The sequence below is a fragment of the Emydura macquarii genome, unplaced genomic scaffold (genome assembly GCF_026122565.2).
Source record: "Emydura macquarii macquarii isolate MOO-44397 ecotype Brisbane River unplaced genomic scaffold, CSIRO-AGI_Emac_v2 contig_2246, whole genome shotgun sequence".
Taxonomy (NCBI): Eukaryota; Metazoa; Chordata; order Testudines; family Chelidae; genus Emydura; species Emydura macquarii.
Window position 1 is genome coordinate 2,397,707 of NW_027132383.1, and position 23,723 is coordinate 2,421,429.

At 44.9% G+C, this 23,723-nt stretch overlaps 1 protein-coding gene across 3 annotated transcripts in view; it reads right to left on the bottom strand.

The window, feature by feature from the left end:
• HSF1 (heat shock transcription factor 1) overlaps positions 1-23,723 on the bottom strand; it is a 94,481-nt gene that overhangs the window by 47,638 nt on the left and 23,120 nt on the right. For 2 of the 3 annotated variants that reach the window (XM_067560151.1, XM_067560150.1), the window contains exons 3-4: positions 12,910-13,046; positions 8,924-9,048 (exon numbers count right to left, since the gene is read on the bottom strand). In XM_067560151.1, coding sequence (XP_067416252.1) covers positions 8,924-9,048; positions 12,910-13,046 — 262 coding nt within the window. Of the gene's footprint in view, positions 1-8,923; positions 9,049-12,909; positions 13,047-13,943; positions 14,000-23,723 lie in introns of all 3 variants that reach the window. The other variant, XM_067560152.1, reaches the window with a different exon arrangement.

Consider the following 23,723-nt stretch of genomic DNA (forward strand, 5'->3'; position numbering starts at 1 on the left):
CTGGAGACAGGCAGCGTGTGTGTGGGACCATCAGAGCATGGGCCATGACTAGGAGAGGGAGATGGGCACTAGTGGCCAAGTATAGCCCTTCCTCTTCCTCCCAGCAAAGGAACCTGTCAGCATAAACAATCACAAGATCCATTCCTAACTCAGATCTGCTGGGTTTTGCTTTCCCACGCTGGTTCTACTAAATCAATGATCAAACTTTAATACTACAAGCCAGACAGACTATGTGAAATCACTGCAATATCTTCTTTTCCAAAAGAGCTGCTGACCAGAAGCCAATTTATACTAAAAGAGGGAGCATGTGTACAAGTGAAAAAGTGTTCCAAGTGTGAGACTTCATGGCCAGGGTAAGAAGTTGCAGAATAATGATGCCTTAGCCCTAGGGTCACGATAAACCACTTTTTCTTTAAAGACTAGCTGATAACTCCTAGAAACTCTCATGAGCTACAGAATTGTTTGTTCTTTGAGACACGGATTGGTCTGGAGCCAGGAAGAAACATTTTCAGATACTAAGGAACACTTCAACCCCAGGCTGTGTGTGGCACTGGGAAAGAGCCAGCAGCTTTTTAATTTTGGCTGTCAGTTTAAAGCCAAAAACAGTTCCAGCCTAAAGATCCCAGAAGAAAGCTTTTGGCTTACAGAACCTTCTAAAACTGGAACTAAAGACCCAGAAGAAACAAAAACAGAGGAAGGAGGAATGGAGGCCAATAGAAACTGGAGCAATTCAAGACCAGCCACTTTGTCTAATTTTGGTTTACTTATAGGTCATTCATTTGCTTCATCTGAAATACCTCAAGAAGATAACTACAACCTAACCACAGGGATAAGGTTAAAACGGGTGACTTTTTCCCAATAGATTCCTATGATTTTCTATGTAAAACTATCAAAGTGAACACAATTTGCTATTTTAAGCACAAGAGTCAGAATTCTACTCAGAACGGTAAAATACCTTGTTAGCGTAAATCAATGCATGGTTGTTATAGCAAAGGAAACATCATGATAAGTGGGTGAGAGGAGGTGCAGGAAGCAACCAGAGGTGCAAAGGGAGGTGTTCAATGTAGTTCACAAACAATCCATATGAGCGAGTGGGGGAAGCGATTCAGTAATCAAAGCTTGAACTGGACCAACAACTGAGAGGAGAGGGGGCAATTACACAGTAATAACGATGTGGCTGTACATAATTACAGAGGTTGAGTGGCTCCAACAATAACATTGGGTTAACAGGTTGATTTTTGCTTGGAAACATTAATTATTCAAAGCCATGGACTGCTTTTGTTGGTCTGTGTAATCACCAAGATGAAAAACTACTTGTGCAACGCCACATACAGGACCCCCAGACCTCAGAATGGCAGTTTCAAAGAGTTATTTCTATGCTACATTTCTTGAGAAGCCATGGATTTAGTCCTTGATGGGGATAAATCTGATACTTTAAAGTGAACCATTTGAGTCAGAGCACAAAAAAGCAATTAAAAAATTTAAGTAATGAAAAACCACTTCTTATATTCCAGTAACCTAAGAGCGTCTGAATCGCCAAGTGCGCCAAACAAATTCCACTTTGGGCTGAATTTTTCATGTGTTTAGCATAAAGGGTCATTTTCAATTAGTTAAGCACCTGATAATAGGGGCTGAGAATAAAAGTACAGCTCAATCTTAACTATAGTGATGCTCTTGCTCTTATTTCTGAATTATTGCTGCAGCTAGCTAGAGTAGTTGAAAGCAACAGAAATCTTTACTGCTGCCTTGGTGCCAGAACGAAAGACGTCTCCTTGTTTCTTTAGCAGAGGCCCAGGGGCCCTTTATTTCTTTACATTTCCCAGAATGAGAAGATCTGCTCTTTTGGCATATCTTTCTGTGCGAGGTAACTCAGAGAATAATCCTGAGGTGATGCAGCCCTTAACGCTACAGAGCCAATAAGGCAGTAATCTGACTGAGCACTGAAGCCTTTCTTACAGGAGGCGCCATTCCAGACAGCATCACCCAAAGCATTTCTGATTCCCCAGAGCCCCAAAAAGGAAAGGGAAGAAAAGGAGAGGAACCTTCATCTTCCTGAGGAAGACAGATCAGTACATCCGCTTGTCTGACACTAAGAGTACACGAGCTCAGCTCAGAGAACCAGAGCAGGTGGGATTCCACTGCACTCCGGGGAGGTCGTGTCCTAGCCTAGCAAATTCTCTCAGCTGCTGGGGAACACTATCTACTCCTGCTGAAAGACAAGGACAAGGATAAAGGAAGGATAAATATTTTCATACCCCAAAGTTTAGCATGTCTATTACTTTCTATCACTGCTACCAATGCTAAAGACTAGCAGCAAATTATCCAGTCATAAGCAATATTATGCTGGTGGACTTGTGCTTAATTGCATTTCCCAGTCTTTCAGGGAGATTGTATGAGATATGCAAGTCAACTTGGGAAGATCTGAGAAAGTCTGCTCACAGTGGTGCAATAAAAAGACAATTACAATGAGCATCGTATTGGATTTGCCAGAGACGATGTCCAAGTCAAACCCAATAAAACCTCCCCTGTTTTCTCTTTGCTGGCTCCAAGCCACATGCATTGTCAATATGGTACAGAGATCTTACTCTCAACGGCAGACAAGCTGGGACCATAAACTCTCTTTAATGTCGACAGAAGGGTCTGATATAAATTGCATCTGGTGTTTCTAGAGGAGTGTGGAAGAGCTTGAACTGCACCATTAGACACACCGAGACAGACAAATGTAGTGTACCAGACTCCCAGAACATGGCTTCAAGCCTGTGGCCCACCAGAGGGGCCACTCATCGTGCTTCAGGAAAGGGACTTTGAAGCAAACGTAAGTGCAGTCTGGTTTTCATAAACTTCTAGGAATGGCCGTGCTCTACTCTCATCAGCATGCACAGGGCAGACCGAACTGTACTGATCTGTATCAGAAAAATCTTAGTATTAGAGATCTGAGTGGTTTGTTAAGAGAGACGTGGCTGAGTAGTAGGACATGAGCCACCACTGCTCTCCAGATCTGTATGAGGAGGATAATACTTGCCAACCTCCCACAGAGTCTGAGGATTTAGATAATGGGTGTAAAGCATTTTGGACAGGAAAATGTTAGGTAACTTAGTACTGTTACAATTCTATACAAATGGTTCCATTTTTGAGACTTCTAAATTGTTGCAGAATAACAGACTTGTGCTCTGATTCAGTCAGCTCAGAGGCCAATGTACACTAAACTGGGTAAGCAGCACTGTTTGCATTCTCATTTCTTGAAGTCCCTGCTGGGTGAGGTCATCTTGACTTGCTGAGATGTTAATGTCCTTATTTCAATAAACTGCTAGGAAGCAGAGACAAGCAGGCTGCTGCAGTTTTTTGCTTTAAAAGGGAGGGGGAAATGATGGGAAGTCACACAGAGTATTAGGAACTCAAGTTTCATATCAGAGATGGTTTTATAGATTCAGATATTTTAAGGTCAGAAAGGACCCTGAACTATTGCGATCATCTAGTCTGACCCATGTAACACAGGCCATAGGACTTCCCTGAATCAACTCCTGCTTCAACACCAACAGCTGTGATTGAACTACAGCATCTCTTAGAAAAACAGCCAATCTGGATTTTAAAGTCTCCAATGAGTAAGACTCCACTACTGACCTTGTTGTTTTATTGGTTAATTACCCTCACTGTTAAATTTGTACTTTATTTCTAGTCTAAGTCTGTTTAGTTTCAACTTACAGCCCCTGGATCCTGTTATATGTGTTAAACTGAAAAGCTGTCTATGAAATTTATTTTCCCCGTGTAGGTTGATCAAGTCATGCTGCACTGTCATTTTGATAAGCTAACTAGACTGAGCTGTCTGAGTATCTCACTATAAGGGATGTTTTACAACTGGTTCATCATTCTCATGTCTCTTCTCTGAACTCCCTCCAATTTTTCCATATCTTTCTTGAAGCAGACCCCAGAACAGGACAGTATTCCAGTAATGATCACACTAGTGCCAAAGAGAGGTAAAATAACCCTCCTACTACTTGAGAGTCCTGTTTATGTACCCATTAGCCCTTCTAGCTGGTGTCGCACTAGAATCTCACTCAGGGTCATGGTAGATCATTAGTCTTTTTCAGAATCACTACTTCAAAGGATCCTGTAAACATGGCCTATGCTCTTTGGCTTTAGGCGTATGATCTTGCATTTGGCCGTACTGAAACACACGTTTTAGAGGCAGCACCTTTCACAAGCTTCTCTGACAGTAATTTATGGCTGAAGGTAGCCATTCACACAATTTACTCTTTGGCTGGTGGTTACATGTACATTTATTTCCAGCAATGGGAACAGGGAAGAAGAGAACTGCCCTGGGGAATTCAGGGGGCAAATCTGACCTCTCTCTAGAGGGGAGCTTTGGGGCAGTTTTCACGAAACTTTTCCCCACAAAACTGACCACAGACCAGTCCTCTCATTGGTCAAAATAATCTCTTCCTTACTCTGATTCTTGGCTTCCAGCTACACCTGCGCACACACCACTGTGGTTCAGGGATCTCTGTTTTTTGGCTGCAAGTTCTGTAAAGTAGTCTACGCTATCAGTACACGAGAAGAGCACAGAGAACCTCATCTTTAGCCAGAATGAGCCAAACTTTTGCAGAGTAAGGCATGGTCTCTTCCACTCCCATGCACACTAGTGGTGCTACAGAAATAATCGGAAAGCACAACAGGAAGCAGTCACTAGACTAATCATTTTATCTGCCAGGGGAGCAGGACGTGTGGCTGGCTCTTACATAATAATGGGGGAAGGCTATTTAGAGGAATTATCAGCATGTCCCAGAATGCTGGGAATGGCTCTGCCTTCCCTGCCTTGTCTGCTCATTTACCTTTTCAGTGCTCATTTCTTCAAGTGGCTGGTTTCCTTCATCCTACAGGTACAAAGTGGCCCCAGTCCCTACATAATGCTATTTTAAGCTACATTTTACACCATCATACTAAGATTAAACCCCATTATTCCTGCACATATCAAGACAATTCTCTGCTCATCCTCTGGTCCTGCAAAGGCAGGATTCCAGCATTCGAATAAAGACCTGACTTGTCTGTAACAGCCCCTGCAGGGACTAAAGGGAACAAACAGTATAGCAGGAACAGACTGAAAACCTTAAAATGCACATAGGCTCACTTTATAGAAAAAGCTAAAAGTGGTGTCTAAGGTTGAAGCTTGCAATAGACATCTCAGAGGAAAAGGGAAAATGGAGGCAAGGACAGAGTCTGGAGAGATCCTTGCATAGCAGAGGAGAGAAGACGTAAAGTCACCACCAGAATTAAAAAGGAGCGGTGAAAGTCCGGATTCAAAGCAGGAGAGCCAGCAAGAATATCAGCAACTGCACTGAGGCCAGCTAGGACATGACTAGAGCGAGAGGCAGAGGCAGGAAGCAGGTCAGTAGCCACAGTGCCAAGGCTAGCTTTCCGTGTACTCTGGGAGGGATGCTCAGAAAAGCTCAAGGAGACCATTTTCTCCAGACCCTGTTAAGGAAAGGGAGGCTGGAGACAGGGTGAGAGGGTGCAATCCAAGGGGGAGGAGCAGCAGCAAGTGCTAGAGAGAGAGTGAAGAGGAGTAAAAGCAAGTTGGTCAAGAGCAGAGAGAACAGCTGTATTTGTGTGCATCACATACAGGGAACCTGCCAGGGGCTGGGGAGATCCGGAAGTCTGACAGGGGTAAGGTGGCTGGAAGGGTCATCACAGAATTCCCTTGTCATGGAGAAGTGGCCTATAGACAGCCTTTCATCTCAATGGGTGTGTGTTCTAATCTGACGCCCATGGAGCATGCTCCTTGACTGGAAGCAGGGCCTGTTGAGGCAATTGTACCATTTTGGTATTTATCACCTGAGTGCTCATTTGAAATTTAGTTGCCTTGTTTGTGTAACAAACTAAATATTTCTGGGTTAAGAATTCTTTTCCCATTTGCAGGGGAAACAATTCTGCTCTGAACCCTTAGTACCAAGAATGGGAACCTGGCAGCATCTCCTCTCCAGAACACCACTGTGTACACTCCACCTAGTGAGTTCCAGAGCAGTGGCCGTGTTAGTCTGTTTTTAGCAAAACAGCGAGAGTTCTGTGGCACCTTAAAGACTAACACATTTATTTGGGCATAAGCTTTCTTGGGCAGAAACCCACTTCGTCGGATGCAACTCCACATCGTGGTTTACACGGACACTCACTTCAGTCAATAACGTTCATTCTGTTCCCACATGATAGAGTGAAGTGGCTAGAGTACAGCCTACAGAGATCTTGGATGCCTTCATCTTTAATGTATGGGTATGGTCCCAGATACCAAGCTACAGAATCCAGTACTCCTTGTGATCCAAGAAGTCACCACAGAGAGAAAAGCACAGCACGCTGGGACCTCTAGTCTCTCTGGCCTGTTACGATCTGTTAAAGATGAACTCTGCAGCAAACTACTCTTACACAAATTAGATGTGCTCTTCCAGATCCTGAGAAGAGTTACTTGTAATTACAGTAGCATCTACCACCCACTCCCCAATGTGACTGGGGCCCCGTTACACTAGACACCGTACAGATGTTACTTGTTTGGACAGTACCCTATGATACATCCAAGAGATGACATTGGGGCTGCTACTTTTCAAAGGAAGCAAGGTGCCAGTTTCTATTGCTGAGACAAGCTGGGTGAGGGAATATCTTTTATTGGACCATCTTCTGTTGGTGAGACACACAAGCTTTTGAGCTCACACCAGAGCTCTTCCTCAGGTTTCTTCAGTTTCTATTGCTGTCACACCAGCAAGAAGTCAGTGGCTATGTGTATGCATACAAATAAACACGAAGGACAGAAATACATCTCAGAAGCAATGAAGGACTGCAAGACTGGACAAAGGGATCCAGGGTGGCTGCTGCAAGCTCTCTCAAGCTCTGTATTCCCTATGAAAAAAGTAAAAAGGAATCAATTGTGCAGCAGGGGTGCTAGAGGGATACTGCTTTCTACCTGGTCACTGAGTGACACACACAGCTGCTGGGTCCAGAGTTGCCAGCAGATGCACTGCATCAGAGCAAGCTGCAACCTTAGATTGTTTTTAGGCACCTGCCTAATTTTCCAGGAAAAGTGGATGAAAAATTAACTCCCACCTCAGGGACACATGTTTATCCTCTAACAGATTTAACACGGACAAGTCATCTGTTATAACTAGTATGTTTTAGATGAATGTTAAAGATGTCCTTCTCTAATGAACAAAAAACTCCGCATTAGGCTACAAACTAGCTGCAATGTACTGTATCAGGGTAGCTCTTGGTCATTTTAAATGTTGATTGCACAGGAGAGTTCTCCATTCAGAGTCTGCTGGATGAATCACTTGGTCTGCCTGCAGGCAAAAGGAAACAACAGCCCCCCACCATGCACCAGAGCACAGGAAAAGCAGATATTCTTCATTGTGCAGTGATATTTACATGACACCTTTGCTCACTGGAGAGGCCAGGAAGATCTGTGTTTCTTCCTCAGCTGGCAGCGAAGAGCATGAAGAGAACTGCATTTCACACTGCAGCTTAGGTGCAGGGGCTGGGCACTCTTACCAAGGGCAGGCAGAAGATCAAGAGAATCCCTAGAAACTTGAGACAAAGCAGGTTCTCTCCCTCCCCCACGCTCAGGAACAGCGTGACAGAAGTGAGCTGTAAGTACAAGGTGTAGCAATGGAATCCAAGAGAAGGGAGATCTCGGAAGGCAGTGTGGAAGATGCGCTCTCCACTGGGCAAGCACGTACAGATACCCGTACTGCCTACCTGCTCTGTCCGGCAAGTGAGCCGAAGGCTAAAGCTGTATCTGACACAGCACCTTCCCCTTTTCGTAAACTGTAGCAGGACAGTCTTTAGGAACACTGGTGGGTGGGTCTTCAAAACATAAGGCACAAAACTAACATTTGCTCTCACTAATCCTGAGGCAAATCTCATGTGGGAGGTCATAAAATGCTGAACAATGGACGATTTATTCCATCCTGCCAACATTTGCAAATCTTCCCAAGGGATTGGGATGTCCACTTCCCATTAAAATTAATGGAAATTGGGTCTCTAAATCCTTTAGGAGGCTCTGAAAAATCTGTTTAAGTCTCCTAACTGGCAGATCATAACTTTAAAACAAATCCTGCCATTGGGCAGGAAAACCAGCCACTGGGTTGCTGCATGGATTAAAGACCACAATAGGCATAGGCTACATACCTTTGAATTCTAATCTGACCTGTGTGTGAGAGGGGGCAGGTTTAGTCTCAGTAAAGGGGTGATCAAGAGTGCTCTGATGAACCCCGAAAGTTGACTCGTCAAAGAGAACAAATGGTGACTAGAGAAGATCACATGCTCTATACTCCCAACCAAAGGAGAAATATTGGTTGCTGGCAACAAGTGGAGATTTAAATTGTGCGTGTGCGGGATGGAAGAAGACAGCAGCATTAGGACAGAGGGATAGAAATTATCCAGTCACTTGAACGCCATGGTGATGGGCATGGTATAAGAACATGGAGAACAGAATATCCCACATTCTGATGGAAGAGAATCAAGAGAAAGAATCCAGCACCATGCAGAGAATCAGACTTCTGGTTGCGACACCACAGAGGAGGGAAGATACCACTCTGTTCTTAGCAGCCTCTCTGGCTGACATCTGAGGCAGTGCCGGTTTCCACAGGGAAGTTAGTAAAGCCTTACTCCGTGTCTAAGCATTGCAGGGCTGGTCACTATGTCACAAAGGTCTTTAAGAGGATTTAGTGGTGTTCCCACACCCCAGCTCCTCTTTCCCCTGGAGAGAAAGCCTCTTAAAGCTTCCAGGTTACACACCCGAGACAACTGGGATTCTGGCACATAGCGGAGAGCAATGCAAAACAATCAGACTCCACCCAGAGAAGGTCTTGAACACAACACTTTCAGAGAGAAGTCCAATGGAGCACATTATTCCTCGTTTCGTTTCCTACCCTCCCTACATACGTACTGTTTCATGGCTATCAGTTTGGAATCCATGCTCTCCTGCTTTCCTTTCATCATCTGGACGTCAGTCAGTAACTTGGTTACGTTGTCTTGTCGAACCTTTATATCCTCATTCTTTATACTGGATACCTGGAGACGGAAAGGAAGAGGCCAGTGAGGTTTCACCCTATAAAACTGTTCTCTAAGCATCAAAGATGGCATTGCAGATTAACCATCTACCTTCCCCTTACCCATCCACCCACCCTCCTATCGGTCTAACCGTATAAAGAATCAGACAGGCTCAGATCAGCCATCTACTATATCACTTCTCTACAAGGCTATCATTTGTAGACTTTTCCCTTCCTTGAATGAGAAGAATCCTTTTGGGTCAGAAACGCAAACTCTAAGGTTGCACAACAGCTGTCAGCATTGTACTGACTTTCTGAATAAGTGTTCAGTCTTCTACTGCACCAAGGGGTATCTAATTTGAGGGCATGACATTCTAAGGGACTGTCTTCACTGCAACAGTTAATTCAAGCGTGCTAACAAGCTAGTCCATGGAGCGAGAGCAGAGTAAAAGTGACTATTCCACGAAACACTCCAGCTACACTGTGTGATCAGATTCGCAGCTGAGGAGCAGTAACTCAAGCTACTGAGTCCCCATCACTTTACTAACTCAAGGATCAGCAGCAGTAAAACTTCAGCCCACTTCTTCACCTCAGGATAGACCAGCTAGCTCAGGCTTAAAGCACCACTTAACTCAAGCAAGAGCTGTGTGCGTGGATGGGAGTTGGTTTAGCGGCATAGTTTGAGGTATAACAAACTAACAGTGCAGCGAAGACCAGCCTCAACTAGACATAGAGGAGAGAGGCTAGGAAGACCAAGGGAGCACATTTATCACTGGAGTTTTATTGAAGATGTACGCTAGACAATTATTGCTCTCTGCAATCAAGCACATGATGTTTAGCAGAGAACACTTTTCTTAGGTCTACTTTTGTTAAGTCTGAACAATCTTAAAGAATCAAAGTAGCTGTTGTTTAAAAGACTAAGGGAGATAAAGAGCAGACAGAGCTCACTCTTCAACACAAAGAAAGAGCAAGATCAGGGCACAGACCATGGAGACAGGATGGGGAGCTTCCTCCAGTGCTTGCTGAGCAGCAGGCAGTCAGCTGGCCTCCACATTCCCATCGCAGGTGTTTAAACAGCTGAAGGGAAGCTTCTGAGGGGCCTGTTTCATTTTCCTGATAAACAATGCAAGGGGAACAACAGCCCGGTATGTACAAAGCCTTTAACACAAGAGCTCTATGAACCTGCCAGCAATTACAAGGATTAACAAATTTTACCTATTCAAATAGCGGCTCCCTTCCACTTTCCATAGTATCACAGAAAATAAGGGTTGGGAGGGACCTGAGGAGTCCAAACCTCAGCTCAAAGCAGGGCCAAGCCCAACTAAATCATCCCAGCCAGGGCTTTGTCAAGATGCACCTTAAAAACCTCTAAGGATGCAGATTCCACCACCTCCCTAGGTAACCCATTCCAGTGCTTCACCACCCTCCTAGGGACTGAGTTTTTCCTAATATCCAACCTACACCTCCCCCACTGCAACTTGAGACCATTGCTCCTTGTTCTGCCACCACGGAGAACAGCCTAGCTCCATCCTCCCTGGAAACCCCTTCAGGTAGTTGAAGGCTGCTATGAAATCCCCCCTCACTCTTCTCTTTTGCAGACTAAACAAGCCCAGTTCCCTCAGCCCCTCCTCATAAGTCATGTGCTCCAGCCCCCTCATCATTTTCATAGCCCTCCGCTGGACTCTCTTCAATTTGTCCACATCCTTCCTGTAGTGGGGGGCCCAAAACTGGACACGGTATTCCAAATGCGGCCTCACCAGTGCCGAATGGAGGGGAATAATCACGTCCCTCCATCTGCTGGCAATGCTCCTACTAATGCAGCCCAATATGCTATTAGCCTTCTTGGCAACCAGGCACACTGCTGACTCATATCCAGCTTCTTGTACACTGTAACCCCAGGTCCTTTTCTGCAGAGCTGCTGCCTAGCCCGTCGGTCCCCAGTCTGTAGCTGTGCATGGGATTCTTCCGTCCTAAGTGCAGGACTCTGCACTTGTCCTTATTGAACCTCATCAGATTTCTTTTGGCCCAATCCTCCAGTTTGTCTAGATCACTCTGTATCCTATCCCTACCTTGCAGGGTATCTACCACTCCCTCCAGCTTAGTGTCATCTGTGAACTTGTTGAAGGTACAATCCACCCCATCCTCCAGATCATAATGAAGATGTTGAACAAAACCGGCCCCAGGACCGATCCATGGGGCATTCCACATGATACCAGCTGCCAATTAGACATTGAGCCATGATCACTACCCACTGAGCCTGATGATCTAGCCAGCTTTCTATCCGTGTTATAGTTCATTCATCCAACCCATACTTTTTTAACTTGCTGGCAAGAATACTGTGGGAGACCGTATCAAAAGCTTTGCTAAAGTCAAGGTATATCATGTCCACCGCTTTCCCACATCCACAGAGCCAGTCATCTCATCTTTACTGGCTAGCAGGCCAGCTCTCTTTGGGATCTGCCCATCACAACGTGGTATATCATTCGCTGACCGTGCAGCTGTGTGGAGTACTATATGCCTCTCAGTGACAGTGGCACTGAAAGTTATTGCAGAGCACACAGGGACTCCATCATGATGCACAGTGCACTGCCCTCTGTGGGTTGCCTGGAATGGTGTCTGGAAAAGGGTAATTCAAACCCTGGATGGTTGCATCTTCCACCCACATTTCAGAGCTAATGGAGTAGCCCCAATGATTCATGAGAAATGTTTGGCACCTAAAATATCAAATGCTTCTATAAAATTCTTTTTATTGAGACAAGTAACAACAACATTGACTCCCAACAAGACGACTATCTAGCAAACACAAAAGGCAGGATGTTAAAAGATCTAAGAACACCTGGTTTCTAAACAGGGTTCCTCAAATCCATCAATGAGGCAGCAATACGATTTTCACACCTGGTAGCACTGTGAAGCCCACAAGTCCAGTTCGGTCCATGGTTGCCTTTATCTTTAATACAGATTTGACTTGTGCAGATCATACATCCCAGCATGCAACGTTTCACCGTGATACGGGGTAGCATCTGCTCAGATCAGAATTGAGCAGTGTGTGTGGAGAGCCCTATCTTAGACAGGCCAGACAGCTACTAAAAATGAAGGCAGTTGTGAGTGGCGTTTTGGAGTTTGGGTTATCCCAGTTCAAATAAAAAGTGCAGCGATTAGTATTTGGGACTCCCTATGGAGGTTAACAAGTCTTAAATGATTTTCTAGGTGCCTTACACACCTGTATTTCTTGCTGCTCCCATTGCTACCAGAACTAGCATATTAAGGATACAAATATGGAGTTTCGTTTTCAAAGGACCTATAACTGAATTTTTTGTCACTAGGTTGAAAACATTACAAGTGAAGGCTGTAGGTTCAGCCAAGGACTGTGTTGCTTCATCCCTGTTCTGCAGCAAAGGTCCAGCTGCTCTCCGACACCTCCCTCTGGGAGTGGAAAGTTTGCCATAGCCTGCGTTAGGCTGAACCTCCTGTAGACACTACTTCACAAGAAACGGAGATACATTTGGAGGTGAAGTTGGCTCCCAATTTGCCAAATCACAGTGAATTTGGCTACCATGTTACAGGCCAAATTCCCAGTTGTCTCCAGGGCATTCCAAGCAGCATCGTAACCCAAGCCAGATGCCAAGAGAGCGTTAAGAAAGCAATCAGAGAACCTGGCGCACTAAGTATCTATCACTAGCTAACTAGCTTACTGGCACTGCAGCTTGCGAGTGAATGAAACGTGATGCAGAGAACTAAAAAAGCTGTTGGCAGAGAATGAAAACTACAGTGCCAAAATTCCTTTTTTACCCAGAGCATGCTGCTGCTTTTCTGACCAACCAAGAGACAGTAGGCCCATTAGTTTCACAGTGGTTCACCCATGGCCTGGCACATGTACACTTACGCTGGTTACTTTCCTCTTGATATTCTCCAGGAGCTGTTCCTGGCCTCGGATGAAGTACGGATGTTGAAATTCAGTATCGTCCTTCTCTGGCTTCACCAAACCACCCTGCTCAATGTGGACAACCTTTCGAAAGCCATCTGAAAGTCAGAGAAGGATAATTTGAGAAAAACAGAGCAATCTAAAGATTGAGAACGTGACTACCAGCATACATCTGTCACTGTTTGCCAAGTTCTGAGACATGTAGTGCTCTACTAATTCAACGGTCTTCGAGGTCATTAACCCTTTGACTGGATCTACTCTGCCACCTATGCCCCCTCCTCCAACCCCTTCCAGAGCATTAGAAACCCTACTCCTCTCCCAGCAGCAGACATTCCAGCACTGCCTGCTCTACCCTTCTGCTAGGCTGACAGCAAACACGGTGGTTCCACTGCAGCCAAACCACTTTATTTTCCACATTCCAGCTCCATCCCAAGGGAGCAGTGCAGCACGTGGGGAGCACAGAGCAGTGGAGAAGGGGAATTGTAGTCACTGGGGTTTATCTCAGACAAGGGCCCCAGCCTTGCTACATGTCCCAGGGACAAGCTCCCAGCACAGCACCTCTTATAAACAGGAAGGCCTAATGGCATTAAACATCTGGGGATTAGGCAACACCCAAATTTACCTGTTCAGTACAAGGCATCAGAAGGAAAGACTCGTTAACTACATTTTTCTTTAAGAATAATGGCAAAAAGGGGCACCTGAAATGAATACAGGCAATTCACATGACATCAAAGGGCTTGCCATTTATCCAGTTTGAGGGAGAGAATGGTTGCCGAGTACAATCAGCACTGATACACTCAGCACCGCACAGCGCACACAAACACCTGCCCTGTCACTTCATCCACGACTGAAACACCAACACCTTTGTGATGATTCCCCACAGCCATTTAACAATACCCAGCAATACCACAAGAAGAACATAGAGCAGAAAGTGAACTCTATCTACCATGGTTAACAAACTGTGAAGGGAATTGAAGGAGGCAGAATGTAATTACCAGAGTTGGAATTTGGCCAAGACATTGGGGTTAACACCTCAAGAGTGCCATGGAATCTGTAATGAAGCAAAGTGATCAGAATCTCGGTTTTGCATCTCGTCAACAAGTCAGGGGTGTTGTGCTCTTGGCACGGGTAACACTTTACTGGGGGAGGGGTACTCATCTACACAGATGGATGAGCACCCTTCTGATATTATTTAGCATTTTTTGGTATTCTTTGTAGCTTCTGAGTACTTCACAGCACCACGATGACAGAAGGAAGTATCCCCATTTGTAAGATGAAGAACCTAGGCTGAGTAAGGCCATATCTACACTACAAAGTTAGGGTGACATAAGTCTTTTTGTGACAACCTATTTGTGCATTGTGCATTGACTACACTCAAATTTATCTCTGGCCAACGGAGCGCCCTATTACAGCGACGCAGTAAAACCACCTCCCCAAATGGCATAGAGCCACAGTTGACCTACTGAGATCGACACTATGCGAGTGTAGAAACTGAATGATCTGTGTCAACTCTAAGCGTCCTCTAACAGCTGTTCACAATGCTTCATTCCCTGTGACGGTGATTGCTCTGGTCACAATTTTAAAATCCACTGCCCCGGGGTCATAGAAACCCGAAGGCCACCCTCCCCTCCACCCCCTTTTAAAAACTGCCCATGTTATTTTTAAATGCCTTTTCCTGATTATCCACCTAGCAACTCGCCCTTGTGTGCAACTGCCCAGCCGACTATGCCGGCTTCATGCAGCAGATGCGCTCCTGCCTAGTGAAGACAGGAATTATGATCTCCTGAACCTGTGGGGAAAAGAGGCTGTGCAACTACAGCTACAGACCAGGTGTAGAAACACGGACGTCTGAGCCGACGTGTGTGTGTGTGTGTGTGTGTGTGTGTGTGTGTGTGTGTGTGTGTGTGTGTGTGTGTGTGTGTGTGTGTGTGTGTGTGTGTGTGTGTGTGTGTGTGTGTGTGTGTGTGTGTGTGTGTGTGTGTGTGTGTGTGTGTGTGGATACAGGCAAAGAGGTATGACAGGGATCAGCAGCTGTGCCGCGTGAAAGTGAAGGAATTTCACCAGGGATATCATGAGACCAGGGAGTACAACAACAGATCTGGTGCTTTGCTGTAGACCTGCTGCTTGTACAAGAAACTGCAAACTACACTTGGCGAAGACCTCATAAGCATCCCGCAGAGCACTGTGGATACCTCAGAGGAGGCAGAGACAAAGACCCCGGCTGTGAACAGAAAGGAGGAGGAAAGGGTTGGAAGACATGTCGGGGACGCTAACACCATGCCACAAACCTGGACCTGCTTGAGACTCCACCCCAGTCTTGCCAGGCGGAGGCACACTGATTTTCTGCAATGTGTTTTCAACACTCAGTAAAGTTCTAGCACTGGAGAATCAAATTATCTTTATTAGTTCACAAGAAATACTGCAGAATGCGCAGCAGGAGTCAAAGCCAACAGCACTTGTAAGTGCAAACCATGCACCACCTAATTCATAGTGTCAGACAAATACCCAGCCATATTTATAAACGTAAAGCAAGCATTACATAATTCTTAGCAACACCCCAAGCTGCAATCCCAGGGAACACTCCATCACAGGACTCTCCTGTGGCTGATGGTTAAAGTGCCCTTTCAAAGCCTCCCTCAGCCGCAGAGCTCCACTAGTCCTTGTGTCTGGCTGTTCCAAGTCAGCAGACAGTCACTCCACCCCTGCCAGCAGCTTTTCCCCCTTTGCCTCAGATACTAGGTGGCTGCAACCACTGGGAAATTTTTCTCACTGAGGTCTAACCTAGTCAGTAAACATCGCCAGTGTCCCTTGAATCTACCAAAAGTACCTTCAACAGTCATTCTACACCTGCTGAGCCAATAGCTGAACCTTTCCTCGGTGCTGTCAAGGTAACCAGTGTACAGCGTCATGAGCTAGGGGAGCAAGAGGTATGCTGGGTCACCCGGAATGACTATGGGCATTTCCACATCACCAATTGTAACCTGCCAGTCGGGAAAGAATATCCCTGCCTGCAGCTTTCTGAACAGGCCTGTGTTCTTAAAGATGTGTGCACCAGGAAGCCATACACTGGTTTCATACACTGATAACTGGGAAGCACTCCCAGTCATCTGCCAACACTTGCGTACCCAGTGAAAAATGGCTCTTTCTGTTGATGTACTCCACAGCAATGTGGGCTGGTGCCATAATAGGGATATGCATGCTGTCTACTGCCCCACTGCTGCAAATGCACCCACTATGTCCTGTACTCTGCGAAGAGTCAATTCTGCAGAGGAGGAGATGATTAACAGCCTCCACTATGGATTTGCCAGCTTCAAAATGATTTCCCCCAATAGATAGCCATACAGCTTTCAGAGTGTGAGCACCATTTGCTTCTCCACTGTCAGTGTAACTCATTCTGGTGTCCATGCACTGGAGAGCTAGGTCGAGGTTGGCACGCAGATCCAGGAATGTGACCTTTTGCCTCCGGAAGTTCTGCAGCCATTGCTCATTGTCCCAATGCTCTGTTATGATGCAATCCCACCAGTCAGTGCTCGTTTCTGAGGCCCACAAGTGGTATTCTGCTCCACGAATACCACCAACCTTGAATTGTTCTTTCAGTGTGTCCCTCAAATGGTCCTCGAAGATACAGTTATATCTCCATTTTTATAGTATTTCCTGCGCATCTGCAAACACAGAATCATGCATCCTGTGCTTGCAACGTTCACAAGAAGAGTGCAGAGCTCTGTGGGCTCCATGTTTCTGTCTGAGATGGCAGACATTGAAAAATACTGTGTGGGGCTGGGATTTTTTTTTAAGAAAGAAGTGAAAAATAGGAGATACGGATGGCATTGAGATGCAGAACGTTGCGTGCTGGGAACGTGACCCGTAGTTCCCAGAGATCTCTGGGCCAGTCATTTCTACCTCACAACACACTGAAAGTTTCCCAAGAGACATTGCACTGGACAGCAGTATGTGGTACACCGGGATACCTACTGTGCTGTACTGCACTTCTCATAGACACCAGCACTCCCAATGAGTACGCACAGCACCAATGTAAGCAGCCAAGTATGCACGCTCCCGAGTGATATGCAAAGTTTGGCAGCTGTATGCCAACCTAACGTGTGCTGACCACAGGTTGCATGTAGAAACGGCCTAAATAATTTGTTCAAGGTCACACACAAAGTCTGTGGCGGAGCAGGGAACAGAACTCCGACATCCCAGGCCAGTGCCTCAACCACAAAGCCACCCTTCCTCTGAACAGCACAGCCTGCTGCACCTTGCCTGGCTCCCATCTGAGCAATTATACTCGTCTGTAGAGTGTTTGGAATGTGTAATATCAAGGTCAGGGCCATTAACCCTGAACACTCCACAGAGGTATGGGGAACCCAAATGCACCAGGCCCTATGCAAATGCTGTATGTACTCTTGCAGCCCATGCTGTCTCTGATTTAAGTGCCAGATTGGCTTTTTAAATAGCCAAATCACTGATACCACTGTTATAGTTAGATCCACAAGTTTCAAATATGTACTTTGTTTCTTATGCAGGCACAGTTATCATCCCAGAGATATACAAGTACAGGAGGCCCATGACTGACAAACATGCTGCTCTGCAGAAACACTATCCTGATGAGGCAGTCTGGTAACATCTTCCCCACAATCCCAAGCTATTATTTGTATGGTTGTAGTCCCTAAGTGCCCTAATCATGGACCAGGCCTCCATGGTGCTAGTGGCTGTACACAGAACAAAGAGACAATCTCTGCCCCAGAGAGCTTATAACATTAGACATGAGACAACAGCTGGATACAGACAGACCGACAGGAGAGAACAATGAAACAATAGGACAATACAATACTGGTCAGCACTGCAGGGCAAAGGCTTCAGCACGACAGCCGGATCATTGCCAAGTGTTTTGGAGGCATCACAACAAAAGAAAGTTTGAAGGAGAAATAGGAGATTGTTTGCAGGAAGCTCATCCCAAGCATGTGGGGAAGCCTGGAAAAAGCAGAAAGGTGTTTGACAATCTAACAAGCTGGCAAAGGAGGCTGGCATCGTGGACTGATTGGAAGCCGTGATCAACCTTTCAATACCGAATGAGAATGTCATAGGTCAGGTGGGGATATGCCATGAAGAGCCTTGAAAGTGAAGGCAAGTATGTGTAAAATAAGAGAAGAGGGAGCCAGTGGAGGGATGCAAAGAGAGGGGATTGGGAGAATGATCTCTGCAGTGGCATTTTGAATGGATATGAGTGGGGCAAGACTGCCTTTGTCAAGGCCCGAGAAAAGATGTGGCAGTAACTGAGATGACTGTTGCAGCTGTGTGGATGGACAGGAGAGGCTGGATGTTAGAGAAGTTATTCATAAAGAATACACAAGACTTAGCTGTAGCCTGGATGTGAAGTCCTCGAGAGAGGTCTAAGTCCATGATGACACTTGGGTTACAGGCCTGAGTGAGTGCCAGTGGCAGGATGGTGATGTGCCCAGTGTCTGCGGAAGAAGGTAATGGGGAGGGACTGAGAGGGGGGAAGAGAGATTCAGAGCTCTTTTAGCCATGTTGAGCTTGAGTTGATGGCTCAACATCCACAACATGTCAGAGACAGGCCGAGATTTTCATTTGGACAGAAGCGTGACATTGACAGGCCGGGATGCCTGCAGGCATTAGCTAAGAACTGACAATATCATAGCTGGAGACCAGACCAGGTCACCCGTATGTTAGTTTTGCTCAAAATAGGTGTTTAGACTCTGAAATGATACTGCTGCACGTATTAGTCTCACTGATAATACATGTATCCCATGTTACAATAATTAAGTGTTTGGTCTGAAATTGACACACTCCCCCTTCATATTTAGATATATACACCAATGAGTTACTGTTTGCTTGCTTTAACCTGTAAATAACTCTTGCTCCTTCTTCCCTAGTTACTAAACCAGTAGATTATTACAGGACATGCTACAGGCGTTGTCTTTGGTGTAGGATCTAGAATATCTGCTGATCTGGGGCAAGTGACTGGCCTCTTGGGACTGGAAGCAACTTGAACGTGGTGTGATTTTTGGTATAAGTTACCATTTATCACTAAGTCCAGTTTGTCTGAGTGGCAAGATAGACTAGAGTCAAAGTGGACTGTCTGTGACTCCATGGTAGGACTGTTATAGTGGTCAAGGGCTTCACATTTGTTACTGGTTTGGTGAAATCTAATTATAGAGCACACCACCAATTTGGGGTGTCTGCCCTATTTTTGCCTGAGGTAGGCACTCACCGCCATGAGCCACTCTAGACAGTGTGACAAGGAGACACAGATCTGCAAATCAGCAGATAGCCGGTGATCTTATGGATGTTTGCAGATGTGGTTATTCAGAGATAAGGCAGTAAGGAGAACAGAAGGGGATCAAGGACGAGTCTACAGAACCTCCACAGACAGTTGGGGGGAGGATAGGAAGGATCCTCCAAAGGACATGCTGAAGGAGCAATCGGAGAGGATGGATGAGAACCAGGAGAGGACAGAATCATGGAAGCCAAGGGAGTACAAGATTTCAAGCAGCATGTGGTTAACTCTGTCAAAGGTAGCTGACAGGCTGAGGATGGAATACCAATGGTGAACTTTGGCTAGGAAGAGAACATTAAAAAATTTGGTGAGAGTGGTTTCAGTGGAGTGCAACAGACTAGAGAAGCTGGATTGGAGAGGATCTAGGAAGGAACTTCAGCAGCAATTGTAAACAGCATATTCAGTGAGGATTTATGAGGAGGTGTTTAAACATCTGGATGATCTTGACCTTTCAGCAGAAAGATACACATATTAGATGGTCTTTTATACTGAACTCCAAAATGGCTTTTGTGCCAATCCCTCCTCACCCTCGCAAGAACAGGAGGTTTAAAATAACCAAAAAGAAACATACCAACTTGGTCCATACCTTTTGTTTAAAATGTTGAGCCCTCAACTAGGAACTTCCTGGTTTTGAGTGGTTTGTTACAACAGATGTGTTATAAGGGTAGCTTTTGATATGGATGTTATAGGGTCTGCTGGTAAGAAAGTGACACTGCAATTTTACTGCTCAGTGGGAAAGGGAAAGAAGCGACATGCTGAAAAGTGCTTTCTGAGCAGCTTAGGTAACAGTGATGTATTCAAAACTTCAAACACATTTAGAACACCTAAAAACCACTCAAGAGCATACAAGTCCACTGCAAAGTATTTTTGGAGTATGCCAATTTTGTAAATCACTAGGATAAATCAAGAGTGGTGGCTCTGAAGTGTTAGTTAAGTGTGTTAGACCACAGCTGTGGCTGAAAAGAACTTCCTGCACTGCAGCAGCAAGTACATGATTTAGAGAAATTGTACATTACTGTAGTGACATTAGCCAGTTTCTCTCTTATTCAAGTGATTCTTAGAAACCAAAAACCATGGCCAGGAACCACAGAGACATCATGCCCCGTAGTTATTCAAAGGACTAGTGTTGAAAGGTAATGAAACGGTCATCCTTTCTAACACAAATCCTTTCTAAAGCCCACATCTGGAGCATTAAAGCTAATCCTTGATATAGCCTCCATGTGACGGGTGTATGAAAGGCATCCTTTATGTTGCTGCCTATCACAAGAACTCAAAGCCAAAAGGTAAATGTAGGCATTTGTGTGCTGAGAGGAAGCTGAGCAGACTGTCTTGAAGCGATGTCTCTAGGATAATCCCAGCATATTCCTGCTTTGCTGACCTAGCAGGGAAGAGTAGTCAAAGTCATCTACAGATCTTTAAAAGGTGCTACAATTTACATACACAACCATGTCAGTTCTGCACTTCCTTGCATATTCTCAAAGAAAAAGTAGCACTAAGTAACACAGGTTTGGGTTCCAGGAGAGAGCACAGTGCATTGGCAGAGAGCACTGAAATAGCATTAACATAGAAATAGACAGATTTCAGGAGAACAGTGTAAATGGTTTTCAGGTTGTGAACAGAATGTACTCCCACTCCTCCACTCCAGAAAGGTAGCTCCTAGTCTGGAGTATTTCCATGAAAACACCATGTGTCAGTATAGTAGCCAGCACTGAAAACAGGAGGGTTCCCCATATTTCCCTTAGAATGTTTATTTTATGGCTTTTGGTAGATTACTTGCAACAATATAACTGGATTTACAGTCCTAATGTCAGATAGTGAATCTAAACAATTCATGTTACCATGACCCAATAAACTAATCAGATTAGCCACCTAAAGAGGATAACTTCACATTTACCAAATTGTACTGCGGGCCCATATAATATTCTTTTTATACTGAAACGGCACTAGGGAGAAACCCAAGATTATAGAATTGCAAAATTCTACTAAATAAGCATTGTTCAAGAAAGATACTATTGCAATAGCCACGTTACTATAACATGAAAACCAAACAAACAGATTCCAATAAACTCAGTGCATATCCTCTGCTAATCAATACTTTTAATCCACAGAGACAACAGCAGCCTCTTAACTTTTCTTCCAGCAAACTAGACCAGTTGGGTTATGGACACTCTGAAATCACACCTCAGCCTGGATTTGTCCAAACTCTTTAACTTTGCTCCTCGCTAAAATAAATCAATTCCTGTTGCAATGTAGAGTAGAAAGAACAAGGTGAATGTTAAAAATACAGTCTTTAACTAAGAATCTTTGGGCTGATCCTTCAGATACTTACAACCAATGTTAGCAAGAGTTGTACTTTTGACGATTAACTACAACACATTTTTCTGCATCTAAAGGTTATTGTCTGCTCCAGTTCTCAGCTCTGTTGTGAGAGGGATTCCAGCAAGAGACTCTTCTCAGGAAAAGCACTGTGTATTTTAAACCTTGTCAAGGTTTGTCTCTCTGGGACCTATTTACCGCCTAGCTTTCCATCATCACGATATCAAGTGACAGTAGCAGAAAACGTAAATGAATTTACAAGAAAGGACATTCAAACATTTGATATTTTTGGAGTGGTGAGTTGTGAGTACAACCCAGTGCATTAGAAAGCTTCTTTTATTGTACAGCTGTTTCATAGTAAGAAACATCTCCCAGGCAGTGCGTCTCAGGAGGATTATTACACAACTCAGTAAAAACAGGAGTGTCGAATCTTCACCCAGAGGACAAAATGTAGTGATTAACAAGACATGACCTCCCTAGGTGGAAGGGATGTGGATTTCAGGCTGATGGACTTTTTAGCCTAGAACTCTGGAAATGGTAAAAAAATAAATCACTTAGACAGGGTAAAGAGCATCTGATGCATGCTGGGAACATTGTTTTGAGAATTAGACTTGTCTCCTGAGACTGTTCAAGGTTGCTCTGCTTATGGGGTAACATTGTTTGAGTTAAGACCACTGGAAAACTCTGGGAAGAGTTGCTGTAACAGATGAGCTGGCTTTCACAGACCACACAAGTATGAAACAAACAAAATTCTGCTGGCAGTGGGATGGGAAGCTCTTAGTTAACTGTAGTTGGTCTTTCAGAGTATCCTTTTTCTTTGCTTTTCTTCAACTCCACGCTAGGGCCTCATCTACACAGTTTTGTACCATTTAAGAATTTAAGTTATGGGTGCAATTTTTCTACCAAAAAAGATAAATGGTGAATCTCTAATTAGTATGCACAAAGTGCTATCAGCAAAAAGCATATCCCCTTTCCCCACAGGAAGGCACTGTTATACCAATAAAATTGCATTCACACTAGGGGAGTTGTACTGCTTTAACTATACTGGTGCCTTTTGTGGTTCAGTTTGTTTACATATACCAGGCTTGAGTTACTGTTAGGGAGTGAAAGCTATTGAACGAGCTATTTCTTGACTTTTAACAATGTACCCATGTCATGGGTCCACAGGATTGGTGCTATGCCCCTAGCTTTGGAACAGTCTCTAGGAGGCAAGGTGCCAGACCTGCTCGGGGTCTCGCTCTTCCTCCATGGTAAGCCACGCAGCTCCACCACCTTCTTAGATTGGACCTTTGGGCCTTCAGCACTTCTGCCTCACACCGTGAGCTCCATTCAGCAAGTCCAACCAAGACAGGCCCCGAAGGAGACTTGTATACTCCTCAAGGATTAATGCATCTCACCAAGCATTTGCACAGACACTCACACAGTATTAACAAAACAGTAGGTTTCTTAGTTAACTGGAACCCAGCAAAGGAAGTTTTAGGGTACTACAGAGAACCAAAGTTTAAAGCATAGTGCATTCTGGCTAGCTAGCCCAGAGCTCACCCAAGTGGTAATGAACCCCTTGGTTCAAGCTCTGTGTCTCTCCATCTGACCGCCTTGGTCAGACACCAGGTGAGAGCCCCAACTCCTTCCAGTAGCCAACTATTAACCCTCTGCCCAATCTTTTATATTCAAGCTAGGGAACAGGGCCCAGCTTCCCTGTGGAGGAGTGGGGAAATCTGCATCCCTCTGGAATGCTGGTTGCTAGGGGTCAACGTCCGGGCAATTGGATTTGCCATTGTCTTCTAAAATGCTCCACTGATATGGGGACTAATGTCCAGACAACTGGGTGACACTCACACCTAAGTCTCTTCACTTGCTCTGAGAGTGATCAGCCTTTTCCATTCACTGGGCAACAATGCAGCATATAGGGGAAACTGAGGCACAAAGAGGATTAAAAAATATTTCCACTTCGTCACAACACATGCTAATCCTGTATTCTGCATCAGCCGATTCCTGCCACTGTGAAAAAGGAGGGAACTGATAACTATGTGAATGCCTAACTGCGGTGCTTTAAAATGTATTTTTTTAAATGTATATAATTAGATGAGACTTCCCTAACATTTTCCTTTCTTCTTGATTCTAGGACTATGATCTCCGCCCCCTGGTTGTGACAGCATAA